This window comes from Corvus kubaryi, unplaced genomic scaffold (assembly GCF_017639235.1).
Source record: "Corvus kubaryi isolate FWS band 111438036 unplaced genomic scaffold, C.kubaryi_AGA036_p1.0 65307, whole genome shotgun sequence".
Taxonomy (NCBI): Eukaryota; Metazoa; Chordata; class Aves; order Passeriformes; family Corvidae; genus Corvus; species Corvus kubaryi.
In genome coordinates, this window is record NW_024581910.1 from 18,151 (window position 1) to 37,577 (window position 19,427).

The following is a 19,427-nucleotide window of genomic DNA, read 5'->3' on the forward strand; positions in this document are numbered from 1 at the left end:
GATTTTCCATGCTTCCCCATCCTCCCCACCTGCCCATAATTTTGGACAAGTTTTAGGTCCCCAGAGCCCTCCCTTCCAGTCCCCCAGATCTGAGTTTTGCTTCTCTCTCCTCCTCCCTAAGTTACCCTGTCTGAGCAGTGGCTGCCTCTGGGTACCTTTACAGGCTGAAAGACATCACAAATCGTAACTGGATGGTCTGGGGAAAGGATAAGCTGCACTGAGAGTCCAGAATGTGACCCTGGTCATGACTAAGGCTGTAGTGCAAGAAGTTTAATGAGAAATTTTAACTTGAAGTTCAAGGGAGAGAGGCAGTGTGATGAATACTATCAAAAGAGGTGGGAAAAATACAGTGTTTATCAAACTTGAATCTTACCCACCTTATTTATGGGCCTTACTGCAAATGCAAATCTAAGAGCATTTTCTTAATATGTTTAAGAGACTTTAAAAGAAAATAAATTACTAAATGACGAGCTGTGTCAGCAAAACTTTACATTTTATCTTGCTCTCTACAAAGAAAACAGAAAAAAGAGCTTATCTTCATCTTGCTATAGAGAAAATCTCTTTTATATTTCTCTGTCACATGGAAACTGATCAGCCAGTGCATCTGGCACGATGCACAAAACATGCTGGTTTGCAGTAACTTTTCATGGAGAAATGCTGAGCATGTAAGGCTCAATTCTGCCAGCAAAGTCTCGGGCACATCCTTCACTGACATCAGCAGGAGTAACACCTTTGAAACTGGACACACAGCTAAACCCTCACATAATTTTGCTATAAACACGCTACCTGATGAAGAAATCTTTGTGTTGATAGCAATGGCCACAGCTTTGAATGGCAGGAAAAATAAAGCAACTAGTTTGATTTCCTCTGATTTAACAGAAACAAAACACTAAAAGTCTTAATGTAAAGCTGCCTTCAGTCAAGATTAATAATCTTCACTGATAGAATATTTTTAAATTAATAAATCTTCTTGAAACTCTAAACTTTTTGTAAATTGCAAACTTAACTAAAATTTTTTTACTGCCTTTACTCTGCTGTCAAATACCATGGAAGATCTGGGGTAAATAAAAATTATTGGGTGACTTCCTCATCTAAAACAGCAACAGAAGTTTTATTGATAACAGAGCTATCTAAATGTCCATATCCATTTCCTCTAAATTGTTACAGTTCCAAATTTCTCCAGTCAACTCCCAAACAGCAGTAACAAGTGAGAGGAAAGGGGAAATGGCCTCAAGATGTAACTGAGCAGGTTTATATTGGAAACTAGGAAAAATTTCTTCACAAAAGACTGTCAAGCACTGGAGCAGGCTGCCCAGGGAAATAGTGGAGTCACTGTCCTTGGAGGTATTTAAAAGATGTGCAGTTGTGGCATTTGGGGGCATTGTTTAGTGGAGGACTTGGCACTGTTGGGTTAATGGTTGTACTTGATGCTCTTAAACAGCAAGTTTCCAACCTAAATGATTCTATGAATCTAATCAAAAGAAGTGGCCACTTTTTCACTGTAAATAAGTAACAGCAAAGGTCAATTTTTTTTCCTACTCAATTGTCACACCTAGGGAAAGACTAAATGTTCTGCATGTTATCACTTGAAGATACATCAAAATTGCATGTCATCCTGAAAACTGCATACCAGCACTGAAGATTTCAGTGCTGACCTTACTTAAAATTCCCCCCAGGACTGTGGAAATCATGCTGCATGCATACAGAAAACAAGGTGTTGCCTTACTTTCAGAGCTTTTCCAGAATCTTGACCGTGAGAACAGAGAGAGATCATTTCATGTTTCTCAAAAAAAGCAGCTAATATCAGGGATCAATTGTTAAGTATTCAGCTATTTTGTATTTTAAAAATAAATCTTCCACCTACTAATACATCTGTAAGTATTCAGAATTATTAAGGACCTATTTCTGAAGCCAGTGTGTGTGCATGCAAAAGTTCAAGTGAAGCCAAGTGATTCCATGCACAGAGACTTAAGAGGTTTAGTGCTACTACTTGGCTGGATAATATTTAACTGTGGTAATATAAATCTGAACAGGTCATATGTTAGACTGAACTGGTCAGCTCTTGCAGATAATATCATAAAAATACAAAATTAAGATATTGAATATTCTCAATAATAAGAAAAATCAAGAAAACAGACCAATAAGTTCCCTTGTTTTGGCCTCAATCTCTCCCAAAAGAATCTCAGGATTGGCACAGATCTTCTCTTCATCAGCACAATAACTCTCTAAAAATTTCCTATATTCTGGATCTGTGAAGAAAAATTTTTGAATTATGTTAACACTTTGCAATGCATAACAGAAATTTTCACTGTGATGTCAAAAAAAGATGTTTACCATCTTCAATGCTTCCGGCTTTGGCATCTTTCTTCTTCAGCTTCTTTTTTGAAATCTTCTGGAATGGAGCAAATTCAACCACTGCAGGATATTCCAAACCTTAAAAGAAATCAATCCTTAATTTTTTGAGGGGGAGAAACATTCCCTACCATCAAGTAAGGTTTTCAAAACTCTTGAAGACATGTTGAGCAGTCCTATGTGAAAACAAAAGTAATTGTTTCTACAATTCACTCCTGAACTTCTAATGAAAAGTTACATGTAGAGATATTTTAAATTTAAAAAAAAAAAATTATATTTTATTTGGATATGCTGACAAGACTGTGAAAATGAGGATGACTACTACTGCACAATAAAATTCTTGCATTTATAGTTCCCTTTTAATTATTCACAGACATTGATTAGAAAGAGCTATCACAAAATCTCAGTCTGACAAGTGATTAAGTACTACCAGGAAATCAATGTGAAACTGTCAAGTTGCTTTTCTAAAGCTTTGTTGGCTAAAAGCTTAAAAAATAAATTAATGCTGGGTAACATGCAATAAAAAACAAAGCATCTCCTTTCAGAACCACAACTATAAAACTCAGCATGTAGAATTGTGCAAAACTTCTCTGTTTATGATGGACTATGCAACTCCTGTGTTTACTGGCAGGGATTCTTTGCTTTGAATTGTGCCTTAAACACTGGCTTCTTCTTCAGACTGGAATCAGAACTGTGTGTGGGTTTTGAATTTCACTTGGTTTCCACTTGCAGCATGCTCAAGATTACACTTTGCTCAAGTCCACTGAAAACTTGTCTTCAATCTGCTAGACCATTTGTTAACCTTATTGAACCTGCTAATCCTTGTTTCAGTTTTATCCTCATAATGCAATGCTGCCACATGCCTCACCAGAGGGCACTTCTGATCAAATCTTGTGCTCTTTATTTGCACAAGCAATCATGCCAAGCTGGCCAACTGTGTCCAAGCTCAGTTTTGTAGAGTATTCTGGCTTCAGTACAGCATAATATTGAAGAATGTGGCAAATTTAGGCAAAGTAAAGTCTTAGCAGAATCATAAAAATAACTTCTTTCTAGTTTTTAATCTTAAAACACCCAGAATCTGAAATCTGGGAAACACAGATGTGATAGGAATGTGTTGTTCTTCATCTCTACAAAAACCATCAAAATCTGAGGGATATTAGAAGCAAATAAAACATCTCAGGAAGGAAATGCTGAAGAGGAATTCATTTGACAGACAGCTTCTTTAGAGATCAGTTTCTAGTAAGAGTGGGCAGGGCTACTTTTCACAGGACCTCTGTAACACCGAGTGTACAGAATAGAAAATGTCTATAAAGAGACCCACAAATCTATGTCTACTTTATATAAGCTATGCATTTTTTACAGAAGGTATGCCTGAATGAGGCAAGGAACTGCTAAAGTTCTGCTAAACCACTTACTGATGGCAGTTTCATACTCCTGCAGGAGACCTAGATTTAACCACACTGATATAGACTTTTTCTTTACTGTTGGGCAAACTTTTGCAGACTGGATATTTTAAAACTGGCTATCAATTTTGCCATTCTTGTTCTTGGAACTCAACTCAAGATGTCTGCAAAGTCCCTAAAAATTCAATCTCTACATGTCTTAAAAGTGGGCAACCAAAATGTTGATGGTTTCCTCTTGCTTTTTCCAAACAGGAGTAAGTGGCAAACTTTATCTCAGAAACACACTGAAGATGTAAAAATTCATGCTCACAATGTGTTCAGTTACTGTTGTAATGAATTGTGAAGCTTGTATAAGGTAATTTTCTTTGTATGACCTTGATAGTGCATTGCCTAAAGTACAAGAATGCACATAAAGCATGCACACTGCACAGACAAGCAAGACTGCATGGACAAATATTTTTTGACCTTTATTATCTTTTAAGTGCTAAATGTTAATATATATTTATGTAATTAACTGCATAGTGAGGAAATAATGGCATAACTAGCAAAAAGGAAGCAAGTTGATGCTCTGAAATGGTATATGTACATATACACACTTAATATCTTACAAATAGTCCAACCTTTATTATCAATGAAGACATAGCCATCAAAGCGATCTCTAAAAAGAAGGATGTCTTCAGGATTTCTAAAGTTAATGTATGCTCTTGAGTAGAGATGAGGATAAAGGCTGCAACAAGAAACAATTTTATTTTCTGTTACTTATTATTCTTTTCAGGGCTAGGGAAAACATAAAACCAGAAGGATCACATCATAACTCTCATCTTCTTTGAGAAACTGCTACCTTAAGCAGTCTTTACACTTACGTACCTAATTATATATATGACAAAAAGTTACAGAACATCAGAGTTCTGTATGCAACTGTGAAATTTGTTCTGAACTGACACAAATATTTCCAGTTTATTTTGTCCCCCTAAATTGCAGAGCATACATTTCCAATTGTGCAGGATCAAAACTTTAATATTTCACAGTTTAAGACATATGAATAACAGCAGTGCTTTTGCAGAACTTCTTTGGCATGCGAGGAAAAGTCTTCTGTCACTGAAACAGAAAAAGTAAAAGATTGCATTGAAGGGGCAGTTTCCAGGCTGTCACTATATTTAAAGAGATTGCCACCTTTTAGAAAGAATAAATAACCTAATAGTTGGCAATATAATCCACTGAATTATACACAAATAAACTCCATCTGACATCCATGTGTCATCAATGTACATGCAATGTCTAGTTGTGACCTACAGTTGCTGTGAAAATCCAAAGCATTTCTAGCAAAAGAAACAGGTACATAAAATAGTTCAGATTCTTCAAGAACTTATTGGCATAGATCCCACTCCATGGGTAAATGTTTAACGTGCCTGATAAAAACCTCAGGACTGCCACACCACACCACACGATGAAACTGAGGTAATTTAATGAATTAGAACCCATCAGCTAAGTTATTGTGAGTCATGGCGTGTACATGCTTTAAACTCCTGCAACTCTGAGATAAAATAGTTTGTTTTAAACTGACTTAATGATGACTATATATTGCATCAGGTTTAACACAAGCCCATATCTTTAAAACACCTATGTTCATAATTCCATTGTCACCTATGGCCTGCCTTCAGACCAACTCACCACCGGCACCAGGAGACAATAAACACACACAGTTCCAATTGTATTTCAATCCCATAGCTCTTTCAAAATCAGATTTCACAATGAGTGATAAAGAGCAAAAATATGGATTGGACCACAGGATCCATGCATATGGCAGCTCAAAACACTGCTCCCAAGTAATTTTTTCTTTTTAAAGTACGCATCCATATGGATTCCACTCACAGTGTTAGCAGGAGACCATAAAGAGCAGTGCTGTCAATAACCAATGGTTTTGAATACCCACCAAATTTATGTTTGATCCTGTAGTCAGAAGAAATGTTAAAAAACCAAAACAACCTAGAGGGCTTTTTTCATTTAGATACTTTGCAAATACCAGTTATAGAGTGCTCCTACAGCTTGAAGAGGATAAACTCTCTATTTCCAAGGAAGAGAGGAAGAGCCATTCTATCCATATATACCCAGGATATTTTCACATTCTAGGATAGGAACAGCATTGCATGAACTGTAAGTGGGTAACTGCAAAAATGCCTGCTAGGGCATGGCCAGGGCTGAAATATGCTACAGCGTGGCTGTGGAGTTACCACCAAGATGCAAAGCAGATGTAAAAAGCCGGATTTCTTCTCATCCATTTCAAAGAAGATAAAATTTAACACTTTCCATAATCACGCAGAGTTAAAAGATATATTTTAAAATCTGTAAGTAAAAGAGGGAATTTTATTGTGGCAGTCTATAGCTGTGCTGGAAGCAATGTCTCTGTGCTGCCTAATGGCTGCAACAGTAAAAGAGTCTCAGATAACTGGGGCTCCCAGAAGAAGGAAACTTCCTTCTCCATCATATCAACAGCACTACTCTTACGTTCCATGAGCTTTGCGGTTTAAATTAAATGAGGCTTGACATTAGACTGATGCAATTGTACACTTGAAGTGCTGAATATTCATCAGACAAAACCAGGAATCTTGATGGAGCATTATTTTTCATCCCATTATTTTTCATCCCATTATTATTATCTGAGATTGAGGAACTGAGTTTTAGCTCCTAGTCTAAATAACAACTTCAGTGTTCTTTTCATCTTCAAAAAGACTGTTACTTGGACACAGGTCCACTCCCGCATTACTGTGGAACATCTCTGCCTCAGTGCACAGCAAACAGCTTCATCATATAGTTGGATTTTTTTTTTTCCTGTAGGAACTTAGAACCTTATGGTTGGACACATTGTGAAACAGAACTGAAAATACAAAGACATGTTCCTTCCTTGTTTCCTTTAACTGGTATATCAATGCCATCTCTTTCACCTGCTTTGGCAACATAAATCTTTTCCTGGTATACAACATAACGTTTTTCTAGCTTTTTCAGCTTAATCAGAGTGAACATCTTTCAAAACTGAGGAACATTTGATATGGTTATTAAGCACTTATTAGTAAGAACAAACGGAGTCTGAAATGTATAAACAGGACTCTGGAAAACAGATTTAGCTTGCAAGTAAAGGATCTAGTGTTGTTGCTGTACGTTATTAACGTCTTCAAGAACTTCACACACATCAGCAGAAACATACAATATAAAAGCATGGTTGAGCACAGCAGGATATTGATGTGCACCACAGCACAATAACACAGAACTGTCTGTCCATAACTGTTGCTAAGTATCAGGGTAGAAGGTTAAAGAAACAGAGCTGTGACAACGCTTAGCAGTTACAAGTTCCTTCTCTGGTGGAGCCACTTCTACAAATAGAGTTGGTTCTCATATGCATGTGAGTTAGCTATCAGAGTGCTTAGTGTACAAAACCCACCCCGTTGAGTGTTTCAAACCCTTGTCTTAGGCTTCTTACTCAGCCAAGTGTGCAGTGTTCCTAAAAAAGTGAGTAAAATTAACATTCTAAGTGGGAAGCTAACAAATTTGAAATACTTAGCACTGGCCTGCTTATATATTACTTTTACTCTACATTTCAGACCACTGATTTCCCGCAGCTGCTCCCCACCCTAGATTATGCCTTTACTTATCCATTCAGAACTCAACAGCATTGTCACGCAGCAAAGAACGCACAGGGCTTCACAGGGCTACAAGCCCTCTGAGGCTAACGACCTCTCCTAGGAAGAAACACTCTTGCTTTACTTTTTGTACTTTCTATTCAGCAGTTACTGGCTAAAATACTCTTTACTCTTCAGGATTTTATCTTTCAGCTGTGACCTACAGAAGGGCCAGCAAACTCTGTGTGTCTCCTTTTTTCAAGTATTTGCCACCATAGATTTCATTCAGGATCTGAAATTCAGTTTTATCATCAGAGAGCTGGTTCCATTTTGCCATATGTTTGCTGTCTATAATGCTGCTTTCCATACTTGTAATCTTTTGGACAGATGCACTGCACATGTTGGCACTTGGAGCAATCTCTATGGAAATAACCCAGATGAGTCTGAGTGTACACATTTATTCATTCCAACACACTTTTCTTTTTTTTCTGCTCTGCATTCAAGGGTATTCAATTTTAGGGTACATTTATTTCTATAACATTTAGTCTATCATCTCTTTAAGTCCTTATTTTTCTAGCAACTTTAATAACAAACACATTTTAAATGTTTACTTCTTCTACAAAGTATCTTTTAACACAATTGTGTAAAAACACTGATATACAGGAATGCAATTTGAAGTAGTTATTTACAGTCTAAACAGCAATGTGTAGACTATAAAAACAGCAATCCCATCTTAGTAAAATACTTATCAACTTATGAATCATGGTGGGTATTTATAAAATGTATACTTACATGTATAGGGAGCTCTACAACTAAATTTTGGAGAGTCAAATAACTCCTCCACCCATTCCTACAATTGATGAGATAACTCATCACTGACATTGTCATGTCAAGCTAAAATCCCCTGGCCTTCATCCTTGTAATCTTCTGATGTCACTCACATAATGGGTGGAACTGGCATAATTTTAAATAAACTTAGTCTTTCCTTTTTACAGCTAGAAATGAGCAGTTTGCCTGGCAGAGAAAGCAGAAACACTAGGGTTGTGTCAATCGTAGCCTGTCAATTCTTTCACCCAGAACACAGTAGTGGTGGTTCCCCCGAAGCACTGAAGGCACTGCCCCTTCAGCACTGCAGTTCCAGGGTGCACACCTACATCCTACAGTGTTAATGCTGTTCACCTACAATAATCCTCAGCACCATGCTGTGAAGAAGTTATGAGGGGAAAAGGAGGAGTGCTCTTTGGAAGAGCTTTATCACTCTCCGTGATACATGCCATGGCACTGACTATTTGAACAGTTTTCATGCAAGCAAAGCTTGTGTTCAGATTTCTTTCCTTTTATAACCTCACAACAATATCCTGGTACTCAGCACTCAGTGCCAGTCCAGAGAGATGACCCAAACCCTGCAGGGCTAGAGCTCAATCACTTGACTAGTTATTAGTCAAATCTTTAGAATAGGCTCAGAAGCCTTTACAAGCAGACAAAAAGGAAAGAGTATCTGGAAAAAAGAGTTCATATTTGAAGTCCGAGTACAAGACAGTCTGTCAGGAAGGCAGGGTCTTTATTATCATCTATAAGCAGTGTTTTGTTTGTATTTTGGTGTCAATATGCAAGAGAAAATAAATGTAATGCAGTGAATCAGATAAATCTGAAAAATGAACGAAACACAAGTCACTTTCTGAAATGATTTTACTGAAGTGGATGTAACTGAAAAACTGAAAATTACATTAATCACATGAAATTTTAAAAAGTTTTATAGCCTGCCTATAATAGGACATTGGAAACTCAAAGATAACATTTACAGTATAAAGATATTATAAAGATTACAAAAAAAGAGAAACAGAAATTGATATGCATATCTTTGGTTGTTTTGTCCTCTAGGATGAGATTACCCTGGAAATAAAAATGTAGAAACAGCTACAGTTCAACCTCTCTAGTGCCCTTACCAACAGCAACTAACAGAGAACACCAAGAGAGTGTTTATTAAAACGGGGGAAATGTACAAATACTTCACCCAGTACACAGCTGCAAGTACTTGCAGCCTATGGACTTTGTAATACCAAACTTATACCATGTGTTTAATAGTTTTTCATAGATAAATATTTGTCTAAATAAGTGATGCCTTTTCCTGGTCTTAAAATCAAGAGTCATACATGGTTAGAAGAGGAAAAGGGATTTTACCTTGGTATTTATTTTAAGGATCCTTAGGTGCACACATCCAGGTCACACGCATCGAAATGCACCCCGCTGAAATAATGCCCACCCCAAAAGATCTAGTATAACATTACAGGTTTTACTAATTAGCATATCTACCAAAGATTCCCCAATGAGAGGCTCAAGTGAGCCCCCCTCCCCATGGAGCCTTCCCCTGGATGGTTCTATCTTGGTTTACAGAATGTGTTCTGGAGAGGACCTTGGGGTCTGGGGCACACTGATCCCTAACTATGAAGCTTCTAAAATGTTTAGTCTCTCAGCTTGACAAACAAGTCCAAGAATGTAGGCAAAAAGCACTAATAATACAGAAGTTGCAAAAAAGGTATAACAAGGGTATAAAAGAAAAGGCAAAAAATCTTCATGGCATCATAAGTATTTGTCTAACTGCTCCTGACCCATTTCCAACGTCCCTCATTCACGGCATGAATTTCTGACAAGTTCTAGTTTAACAGAGCACTGTGTAGAAAAAAAGTCTCTACATAAATTTGAATGAGCTTATAGAAACTTCTGTGATGTAGTTACACAGGACATGGTTAAACTAAGATGTTACAGCTCTTAAGGAAACTTGTCTGATTCTGCATCAAAGCATCTATACGCCCCTTTCCAACACAAAGATCCTCTTCACTGAGTAGCTTCTTCAAATCCTTCTCATTGGGTGACATGAAATTTCATCTTCACATGTTTTTATTATCACTGAATTCTCTGGATTGCTTGCCACTATGCACATGGTACAGGATCTAGAAAAAAGCTATTCAGTGAAAGACAGAGAGAACATGCCCACCTTGTCCTGTAGCTTTTCCTGTTAGCTGGAATGACTGGAAGACACATGCACAGAGTTTGCTGAAATCTTGTGAACTATCCATAACATGACAGATTATGGCAATACAATGCTTTATACTCAAAAAGTGTTCTCTGCAGGGTAAGAGAAGACGGAGATTAACCTTGATTAAACTTATACTTTCTGAAAGTTTATTGTATATTCCTGAGTGGGTGCCCACGTAAAGAGATTACTCATAAAAAGATATACACGGGTATGTGTCAGCATTTGAACAAAGGGGACAAAAGAGGCAAGGTGATCCTGAGCCAGTCAAAAGACAAATAATCAGCCAAGCCAACACTGCAGAATGGCAGTGAAATGCCCATTTAAGCTGCGTAGTTTGCTGAAAGAAGTTACAGCCATACAAACCTGGTGAACATAAACCCATTCTGAAAAAAATACATCTTTTGTCTGAAAACATATTTTTTAAAAAGCAAGATGAAGAAAAAAAGGAGTACAAAACATTTCATGCTGAAAAATTCAAACTTAAATGAAAATTATTTTATTTTCAGTGAGTTTATATTTGTGATAGCAAAAGAGAGTAACACAACAAATAACAGCATGAGAAAAACCAGTATCTTTCATTGGTAACCTGCCATAGATGCAATTGAACAAGTGAACAGCAAGATTTTTGGGTAAACCAAATTTCATCACGTAAGAGAGAAAATGAAACTTTACATGCACAAATGTTGTCACTGCCTTCTCTCTTTCTAAAGAGGTCGACTCCCTGAATTTTTGAGCAAACTTCTCTGGAAAATTACAATTGGAATTTTTTAAACTGTTAATTGGCATTTGTGCATCTAAACACACTGAGAGCTGACACTCTTCTTCAGAGAATGTTTGGTTTGCCTTTGGTATTTTTCGCTTATCAAACGAACAGCTGGGACAGAAGCCTTAAAGAGGTCCATTTGGAAATAGAGATGGCAAAGTTCAGAAGATCAATGTAAGGTACTACAAAGACTTCCAATCAAACTAAGTACTCCTCTTCCCTCACTTCACATCCTTTGTGGTTTTAACAGAAAAGCTGAAGCACCTACTATTTTGTTGTTGCACTTATGTGCAACTACCTAGGTCAGAAACTGTCATAATTTCTCTAAATAAACATTTATTTCCTTTTGATTGTGAAACTGACTCTGAGAGAATTCCTAACTTCAAAACTTGGTCAGCAATAAAGATCCGGGATCCCTCTGTAGTCAGTGGAAAGAATCTCAAGCCAGTGGAAAGGTGATTCATCACACATTAAGATATGACAAGATGGATCTTCAGTTTTTCAGAACACATGAAGATTGAACATACATGGTGTTTTGTTTCTCTTCTGGAAATTGATTTATTTCACCACTGGGATACTGAGTAAATTATATAACTATACCAGAAATTCTGACTTATTTTATATCAACCAGTATTTCTTCTTTTTTATTTTTGAATGAGAGAAAGATGAATAAAACTAGATTATTTGAAAAATTGTATGAAGCACATAAAAAAACATGCAGGTAAAAGAAGAAATTAAACTCAAATGGAACTCATGAAAACATTCTGTGATTGTTTGCCCCAGACTGAATCTTGCCCACAGCCAATAAAACAGGCTGTTAAAGTTTACCAACGAAGGTTAAAAGAAACATCAGGGTTTCAAACTAAATTACGTCTTATTGATATAAAAAAAAAATTTCCAAAATCTCCGGTGTAAAGGAAAAGGGCAGGAATGCCATCGTCTCTGCATACGCAGCCAGCTTTTCAGAAATATTTCAAGTAACCGTAGTAGACTGAACTATTAAGGGACAATAACTCAAAACATTCCTCATTTGTGGAAACCCCACGGTGCTTAGTTGAGATGGAGGAAGTGAACTTTTAGTTGTGTAATGGCTAAACCTCTGATCTGATAAGGCACAGGGTGAATGATGGGCTGTGAGTGAGACAGGAGATGGATCCTGTGGAGACAGATTGTGCACCCTGTCATGTTAAGTTGTGCTTCCCTGCACAAACCACTGGGTTGTGGGGCTCCCCCTCCTCCCCACGGGAAGTACCAGGATATTCGCGTGTGACCTGAGCAAGTTCATCTCTGCTGCTGGGACATAATGGGGCACAACTGACTCAGCTGTGCTGGTGTGATGGGCAGCTGTGTCGTCTTAGAAGGCGTCCCCTGATCCACATTATGACATCAAGCTCTCCACCTCAGAGGAGGTACCTAATTTATATTCACCTGAACCTGAATGAATATAGACCCAAAGGATGGTGTGTTCTGCCAACTTCTCCCCACCACTTATTCAGGAGTTCCCCCCGACTCCTCCCACCGGAACTGGATCCCAGACTGCACAGAAACCAAGTCTTGTTACAGGGCCTATGGTTGGTGAGATCCTCACACTCTTGTACTTTTTCTTTCTTTTGTGCTTCACACTCTTGTCCTTTCTTCCTCTTTCTGTCTTTCCCCTTGTGTGTGTCCTTTGGTGATGTTGTTGCACTTTCATATTGCAATGCTTTCATGTTGTATTATTACCACAGATAATAACCACCAAAAAGGCTCCATACCTGTTTTCCTTTGCAACCAAATTGTTCTGTATTAAACCTTACATTGTTTATTTACAAATGCTGATCAGTCAGTTTCGTTTCACACTAATTTGCCCCAAGGGATCTAGTAACAAGAATCTGGGTTACTGCCACCTTCTGAGGTGGGCCATAAAAGTAACCCAACAAAAATAATAAAAAAGGGGAAAAACATGTGATTTGGAATGTCCCAAATACCTTGATTAGGTTTTAAGCACCTGAAAACCTACAGAAACAGCTCATCCTCACCTGGGATCAGCAGTGCAAAACTCAAAATAATCATGGGCAGGTAGAGGATGCAGCTGTTCCTCCAGTTGCTCCTTGGTTAGACAAGGAGGAAGCCTTCGAATAACCACCTGCATGTATAAAAAGAAATGGAGATTTATATTTGATCTAAATACTGTAGAAACAGATGGCACAAATTCCCTAACTCAGTTTCTGCAAGCATTTTAAAACTGAAGGATAACTAACATATTCTGATCAAGAGCCTGTCTAACCATTAACAACCTAAAAAACCAGATATTGGCTACATTAAATTTTTTTAAGTATCTCTTAAAAAAATTATTTAAGCTAGCTTTAAAGTCTTGTTACTGCAGTGTTTCAGTGTAATAGGTCTCTGTGTCCAGTTGCCCCTAGCAGGGGTTTCAGGGCAGCCTCTGAGAGGCTGGGGCTGCCCAGTGCTGAGTGCAGCCAGCTCCAATGGATCCACCCCAGGGCAGAGCTGAGCCCCTCAAGCCAATATGGTGGTGACTCCGGGAAAGGAATTTAAGAGTGGACAAGAAAGGCTGCACAGCAGTGGGTGAGACAGAGGAGTAAGGGCAGGAAAAGGCATAAGGCAGCCCTGCAGACAACAATGAAAGGAGGAATGGAGGAGGTACTTCAAGTGCCAAAGCCGAGAGTCCCTTGGAGGAGATCATGGTGAGGCATGCCATTCCCCCACATGCCATGAAGGACCATGGTGGAGCAGACATCCACCTGCAGCCCATGGGGGACCCCATGCCACATCAAGTGGAGATGCCCTGAAAGGCCCTGCAGCCCTCGCAGAGGAGCCCACACTAGATGAGGTTTATCCAAACGCCTGCAGCCCATGAAGGAGACTCATGCTGCAGCAGGTCATGAACAACTGCAGCATGTGGGAGGGACATTCCTCCTGCAGTCCTTCATGAAGGACTGTATCCTGTTGCGTCCCATGTCAGGTCCCCCATGCCAGAAGAGGGAAGGAGTGTGAGGAAGGAGCAGCAGCAGACAGGAGCTGTTCTGTCCTGTCTGCAACCCCCATTCCTCATCCTTCTGCAGTGCTTGTGGGCAGAGGAGGTTGAGCCTGGGAAGGAAGAGGGGAGGTGGGAAGGTGTTTTAGTTGCAATCTTTTTTTCTCACCAGTCTTCCCTAATTTTTTTAAAATTAGCAATTAAGTAAATTATTTCTCTCTGTGTTAGAACCATACTGTATCCTGAGTTAGAAGGGACCCACAAACACCACTGAAGCCCAACTCCTGGCCCTGCCCCAAGAATCACAGCATGTACCTGAGAGCATTGTCCAAATACTTCTTGAACTCTGTCAGGCTTAGCACTCATCCCCATTTTCCTGGGAGCCTGTTCCAGTGCCCAGCCACCCTCTGGGTGAAGATCCTTTTTCTAATATGCAACCTAAACCTCCTCAGATGCAGCTTCATGCCATTCCTTCAGGTCCCGTCACTGGCCACCAGAGAGAAGAGATCAGTGCCTGCCTCTCCATCTCCCTTTGTGAGGAAGCTGTAGGAAGCTGCTATGAGGTCCTCCTTCAGCTGTGTGTGACACTTTGTTTTTTCCATCATACCTTCTTCCTGAGTCTTGCTGAGGCAGGAGTGCAAGAGCAGCCGGCTGGGGGTCTGGCAGCCACCCAGAGTCAACCCACCACACTCAGCTAAACTGCCCACTAATAAAAGCCAGGAAACTGTGTAGAAACCCTGGCTGAATGATGCCAACACACAAAGCAGTAAAATGGCCATCAAGCTTCAGGCAATCTGTTTTAATTTCTGAATACTTTAATATCTGAATTTAACTTTACTGAGCTCTGAGTTATAATGATTTTCAGTGCTTCAGTTTTCCAATTAAAAAAAAATAAGGGAATAAATCAAATCTCACAGTACTCAAAGACTCAGAATTGTCAGGGTTAGAAGGGACCTCTGGTCCAACCCCCCTGCCAAGGCAGGGTCACCTAGAGCAGGTGCCACAGGAACATGTCCAGGTGGGTTCTGAATGTCTCCAGCCAGAGAGACTCCACGACATCCCTGGATAACCTGTTATAGTCTGCAAGTATTATTTGAAAAGTGCTCTTGCCCTTGACAGAAGCTGCTTTGCCATAGCAATAACCAGTCTTAATTTCACAATTAAAGGTGAAATGATTTCCAGCGCTGATGCTGGGGGTCTCCCAATACTCCAGGGAAGGAATACCCTCATTCTGCAGATGAAGAAATGCCCGTTATAAACACACGAATCTCCTAGATCAGGCTCGGTCTGTCTCCTCACTGCAGCTTCCCTCCCGTCCTCTCCCATCTCCCACCGGAGCCGCCGCCGCCCCCGCCCCGATCCCCGCGCCGCGCTCGCGCCCCCTCACTTTGCTCAGTGCCGTTTTCTTCTCCTCCCGCTGTTTTCCCGGCGCCGGGTGAAGCGGCGGCGGCAGCGGGGACGGCGGGGAAGGCGGCGGCGGCGGGTTCGGCGGAGCGTCCGTGTCGCGGCGCGGCGACTCCTGCTGCAGCGGGGGGTCCATGGACCGCTTGTCGCGGCCGCCGCCCCAGCCCGGCCCCAGCCCCGCCGCCCGCTCCGAGCGCATGGAGCCGCCGCGCCCGCAGCCGGGCGGAAACCTCGCGAGAGCGGCCGCGGCGCTGGCAGGATCTCGCGAGGCTCCCCCGCCAGCCCCGTCCCTGTCCCCTGGAACTCCGCAGGGCTTCCATTGTGCCGGTGCGAGAGGACACAGAAACGTGCCCATTTCCCTCCTCTCGGCCTCGCCCTAAGCTCACGGGTGCCTTGTCAGCCTGGGCCCAGAGCGGCTCGTAGGGCGGGAAGGGCACAGACAGCGAGGGGGTGTGTTATCCACAGTCTTGGGATGCAGGGTCTGAGGGGTAGCCAAATTCTGGGGAGAAAGCAGTGGGAAAAAGGAAAAAAGGCCATTAATCGTTAGTTGTATGAGGCCAGGAGTTTTGTGCCTGCAGGGAGGTTCTGTCATAATTAAGAAGCAGTGCCTGCACCTCGGCAATGCACCGCCAGCCGGCGAGAGCTCTTCCAAACAGCGCCTCCGGGCCTTTCTGCCTGGCTCCCGCAGGAACTGTGGGCATGGGACAAGGGGTGAGTGGGTACAAACTGCGAGCGGAAATTTAAGCTAGATGTTAGCAAGAAACTTACTGTGAGGATGGTGAGGCACTGGAATAGGCTGCCTGGGGAGATTTTGGATGCCCCATTCCTGGCAGTGTTCACAGCCGGGTGGGAGAGGGACTACATGATCTTTAAGGTCCTTTCCAACCCAAACCATTCTACAATTCCATGATTATTCTAAGTACTGATCCATCAATCAGAGCAAGGCTTATTCAGTCCTAGATTGCAATCAACGAATGTGGCAATATCTAGATCCAGAAGTTTTCTTGAAATTCCTGTGTGAGTTGGAATATCTTGGACTACATCTCCTAGAACTGGTAGCAGAGGTATAGCAAGCTCCAAAGTAAGGACATGTCACAGATGTATGAACAGACTCGTCTGGAGCTACAGAAACTAGACAGAAAGAGCAAAAATGCCTGCAATTTAACCAGAAAACAGAGTCATTGCAAATCTTCAGATCCTGCTGCATTGCTGGTCCTCAAACAGCTGTCCACAGCATGAAGGAAATACATGATCTGATGTGGAATAATAAAAGTAGGCGGCATTGGCTGAGAAAACTGAAATCACAGAATAGTCTGAGTTGGAAGGCACCCAAAAGGACCGTGGAGTCAATTCTTAAGTGAATGGCCCACATGGGGTTTAAGTTTGCAACACTGGCATTATTAGCACCCATCTCTAACCAACTGAGCTAACATGCTATTCCTTTTCAAATCTTTTATTCATTTTCAAATCTTTTAGGCAGCAGTATCTACGAAGGAACTTTTGGAGCCATTTGCAGCACAAGTATCTTGTGGGTTTTCATATCTGTTCTGAAAACCTTTTAAGGCAGATCTCCCCACTCTGGGACAAAACTAATCCTTGGAAGAGAAAGATGAAGTTATGAGACAGACTAAAAATGCCTCTTTTGGGGGCATATTTATTAGCCACCCAACCTGACAGTCCTGGACGCTTGTACCCAGCAGCCAAAGCCCAGTGAGGCAATGGCAATGGCTAGCAGCAAGAATCTGACGTCAAATCAGGCCAAAACTAATCACCAAAGTCCTCATGAGGACAAGGACAATACTCAATTTAACTACAGCCAGGGTGAACGTCATAATAACCCAGAAAGGCACCAAGCACTATCTAGGAAGAGCAGGACAGGTGCTGGGAGTTGCAGAAGACTATGGCAAGCAGGCACTGCCAGTACAAAGGCAGGGATTTGGACAGAACAAGAGCAGGTCAAAACATTGAACAAAAGATAAATGAGAACAGCTTTCCCTAAAGTCCTGCCTGACACATACATAATGAACCAGCTCACAGGCTCCAATCCACCTGCAGCTGCCTAAAAGGCTTGGAGCCAAGCTAAGCCATATCAAGAATTCCTGAGACACCCAAGAGTCCTCCACAATCTAGGACACTTTGCACACATTTCTTTCTAGGTAACTTTTGATACCAATAAATGAAGGCTAGCAACAACCAGCCAAAGAACCTCCACCAGATACCTGCCAAAGGACAGTGACACGATATGCTGCCATTATAGCAGTGCCCATTCTCACTGTTCCATCTGTTTCCTCACACTCCAACCATTCCCACCCACTGATGACAAGTAACACAGCAGTGGCTTGCCCTCCTTGAAACGGAGAATTGATCAGATTTAGATCAGATTTAGTGCTGTTCCATTTCCCTGATTTCATTCAGAGTGTAACCACACAAGGATTTGTATTACCACAACTGAGGAAGTAGCAGAGTAGATTCCTACAGGCAGGAATAACATAAATCAGTTTTGCCATCACAGCCGACACACTATCAGATCATAACTGGGGAGTGCAGGAAGAAAGATGAACTTTTATCAATCTTTAAAACCATTTTGCCAATGAAAAAAGTCAGTAACAGAGAAAAACAACGCAAGATTATATCCATGTTTGATAGTAGTCAAAAGGCCTGATTCTCTAGAAGACTGTTTTGCCACCTTCCATTTAGAAACTGCCAGGATGTCTTACTAGAAAACTAAATTTACATAGGCTGGATTAAAAATAATGATATAGAGAAAAAGGAGTTTGGCTCCTTGAGACTCTTTGAGAATCTATTTGCAATACCCTTCTGGCTACTGTGTGTGCAGCAACAAGCCTTTGCTTGTTGCTTATCCATGAGATAGTCTTGGTTACAGTCATTCAGGATACATAAATACAGATGTAAAAATAACTACCAAAAGATCCTTTAAAGGAAGACACCTGCCTAACAGAGCATCTGTTGAGACACACTCGTTATAGATTCTTCCTGAGTGTCCAGGAAAAAATCTCAGTTTACCTCAAAGAAGTCACCTGCACCACACACAAATTACCAGGTTCCAAAAGAAAAGAAACCCCTCTGCATGAACTTTTCTTGCCAGCCACACTGAAGAAGAGAGACCTGACTCTGGCCAGGAGATGCATATGCTTCCTAAATGATTAATTTTTCCAACTGTCTGCTTGGATACTTTTCCACTTACGACTCATGGCTCATACTATGTTTTTCACAAGAATGTGTAACTTCGGGTGAATTGTTTTAGAACTAGGAAGTAAAACATTTTGGTTCACCTTACTTTCTCATGTTTAAGAATATATGGGATTGGTATTGAATTCTGCACTCAGTGCAAACTCCAATCCACATTTTCTAACATATGGAAGGGAAACTTGGGCATCTCCAATTCCCTCTGTGGAGCCACAGCACAGTTTCCACTGTCACTGGGACAGAACCAGATTTCTCTACACTACTGTGCTGGTGCTCACAGGAAAGCAATGGGATCACCTGGACCCTACAGATTTCCACAGTGAGAGTGTATGCAATTGCTTATAAAATACAGACTCCTCCCAAAGCTTTTCCTCCCTTGATACCCTTGAATTTCAAAGTGCAGTTGAGTCTAAAATTTGAATTCAAGTTCAGTAATGCACAGAGGTGCAAAATAGCCAATACTCCAGATTCGAACCATGTATATGGCCTGCATTGATGCAATGAAGTCTTCTTGATCCAGATGGGGATTCATGAGAGTGCTATCAGGAGAGGAATATTTATAAAGTAGGAACTATAAAACTCCCAGTGTTAAGTACATAGTAGTTTGAATTCAATTCATATAAAAAATAGCAAATTCATGGAAGTACAACACCGTAACAAAAATGCTAAA

General features: G+C 40.7%; 1 protein-coding gene across 8 annotated transcripts in view; it reads right to left on the reverse strand.

The window, feature by feature from the left end:
* Window positions 1–19,424, reverse strand: part of LOC121673270 (regulator of nonsense transcripts 3A-like) — a 30,798-nt gene extending 11,374 nt beyond the window's left edge. For 2 of the 8 annotated variants that reach the window (XM_042046443.1, XM_042046436.1), the window contains exons 1-5: window positions 15,534–16,397; window positions 13,188–13,294; window positions 10,365–10,495; window positions 2,335–2,433; window positions 2,139–2,249 (exon numbers count right to left, since the gene is read on the reverse strand). In XM_042046443.1, the coding sequence (XP_041902377.1) occupies window positions 2,139–2,249; window positions 2,335–2,433; window positions 10,365–10,495; window positions 13,188–13,294; window positions 15,534–15,905 (820 nt within the window). In that variant the 5' untranslated portion in view covers window positions 15,906–16,397. Of the gene's footprint in view, window positions 1–2,138; window positions 2,250–2,334; window positions 2,434–4,375; window positions 4,483–10,364; window positions 10,496–13,187; window positions 13,295–15,533 lie in introns of all 8 variants that reach the window. The other 6 variants (XM_042046444.1, XM_042046437.1, XM_042046439.1 and 3 more) reach the window with 6 other exon arrangements.
* Between the last annotated feature and the right edge of the window lie 3 nt (window positions 19,425–19,427).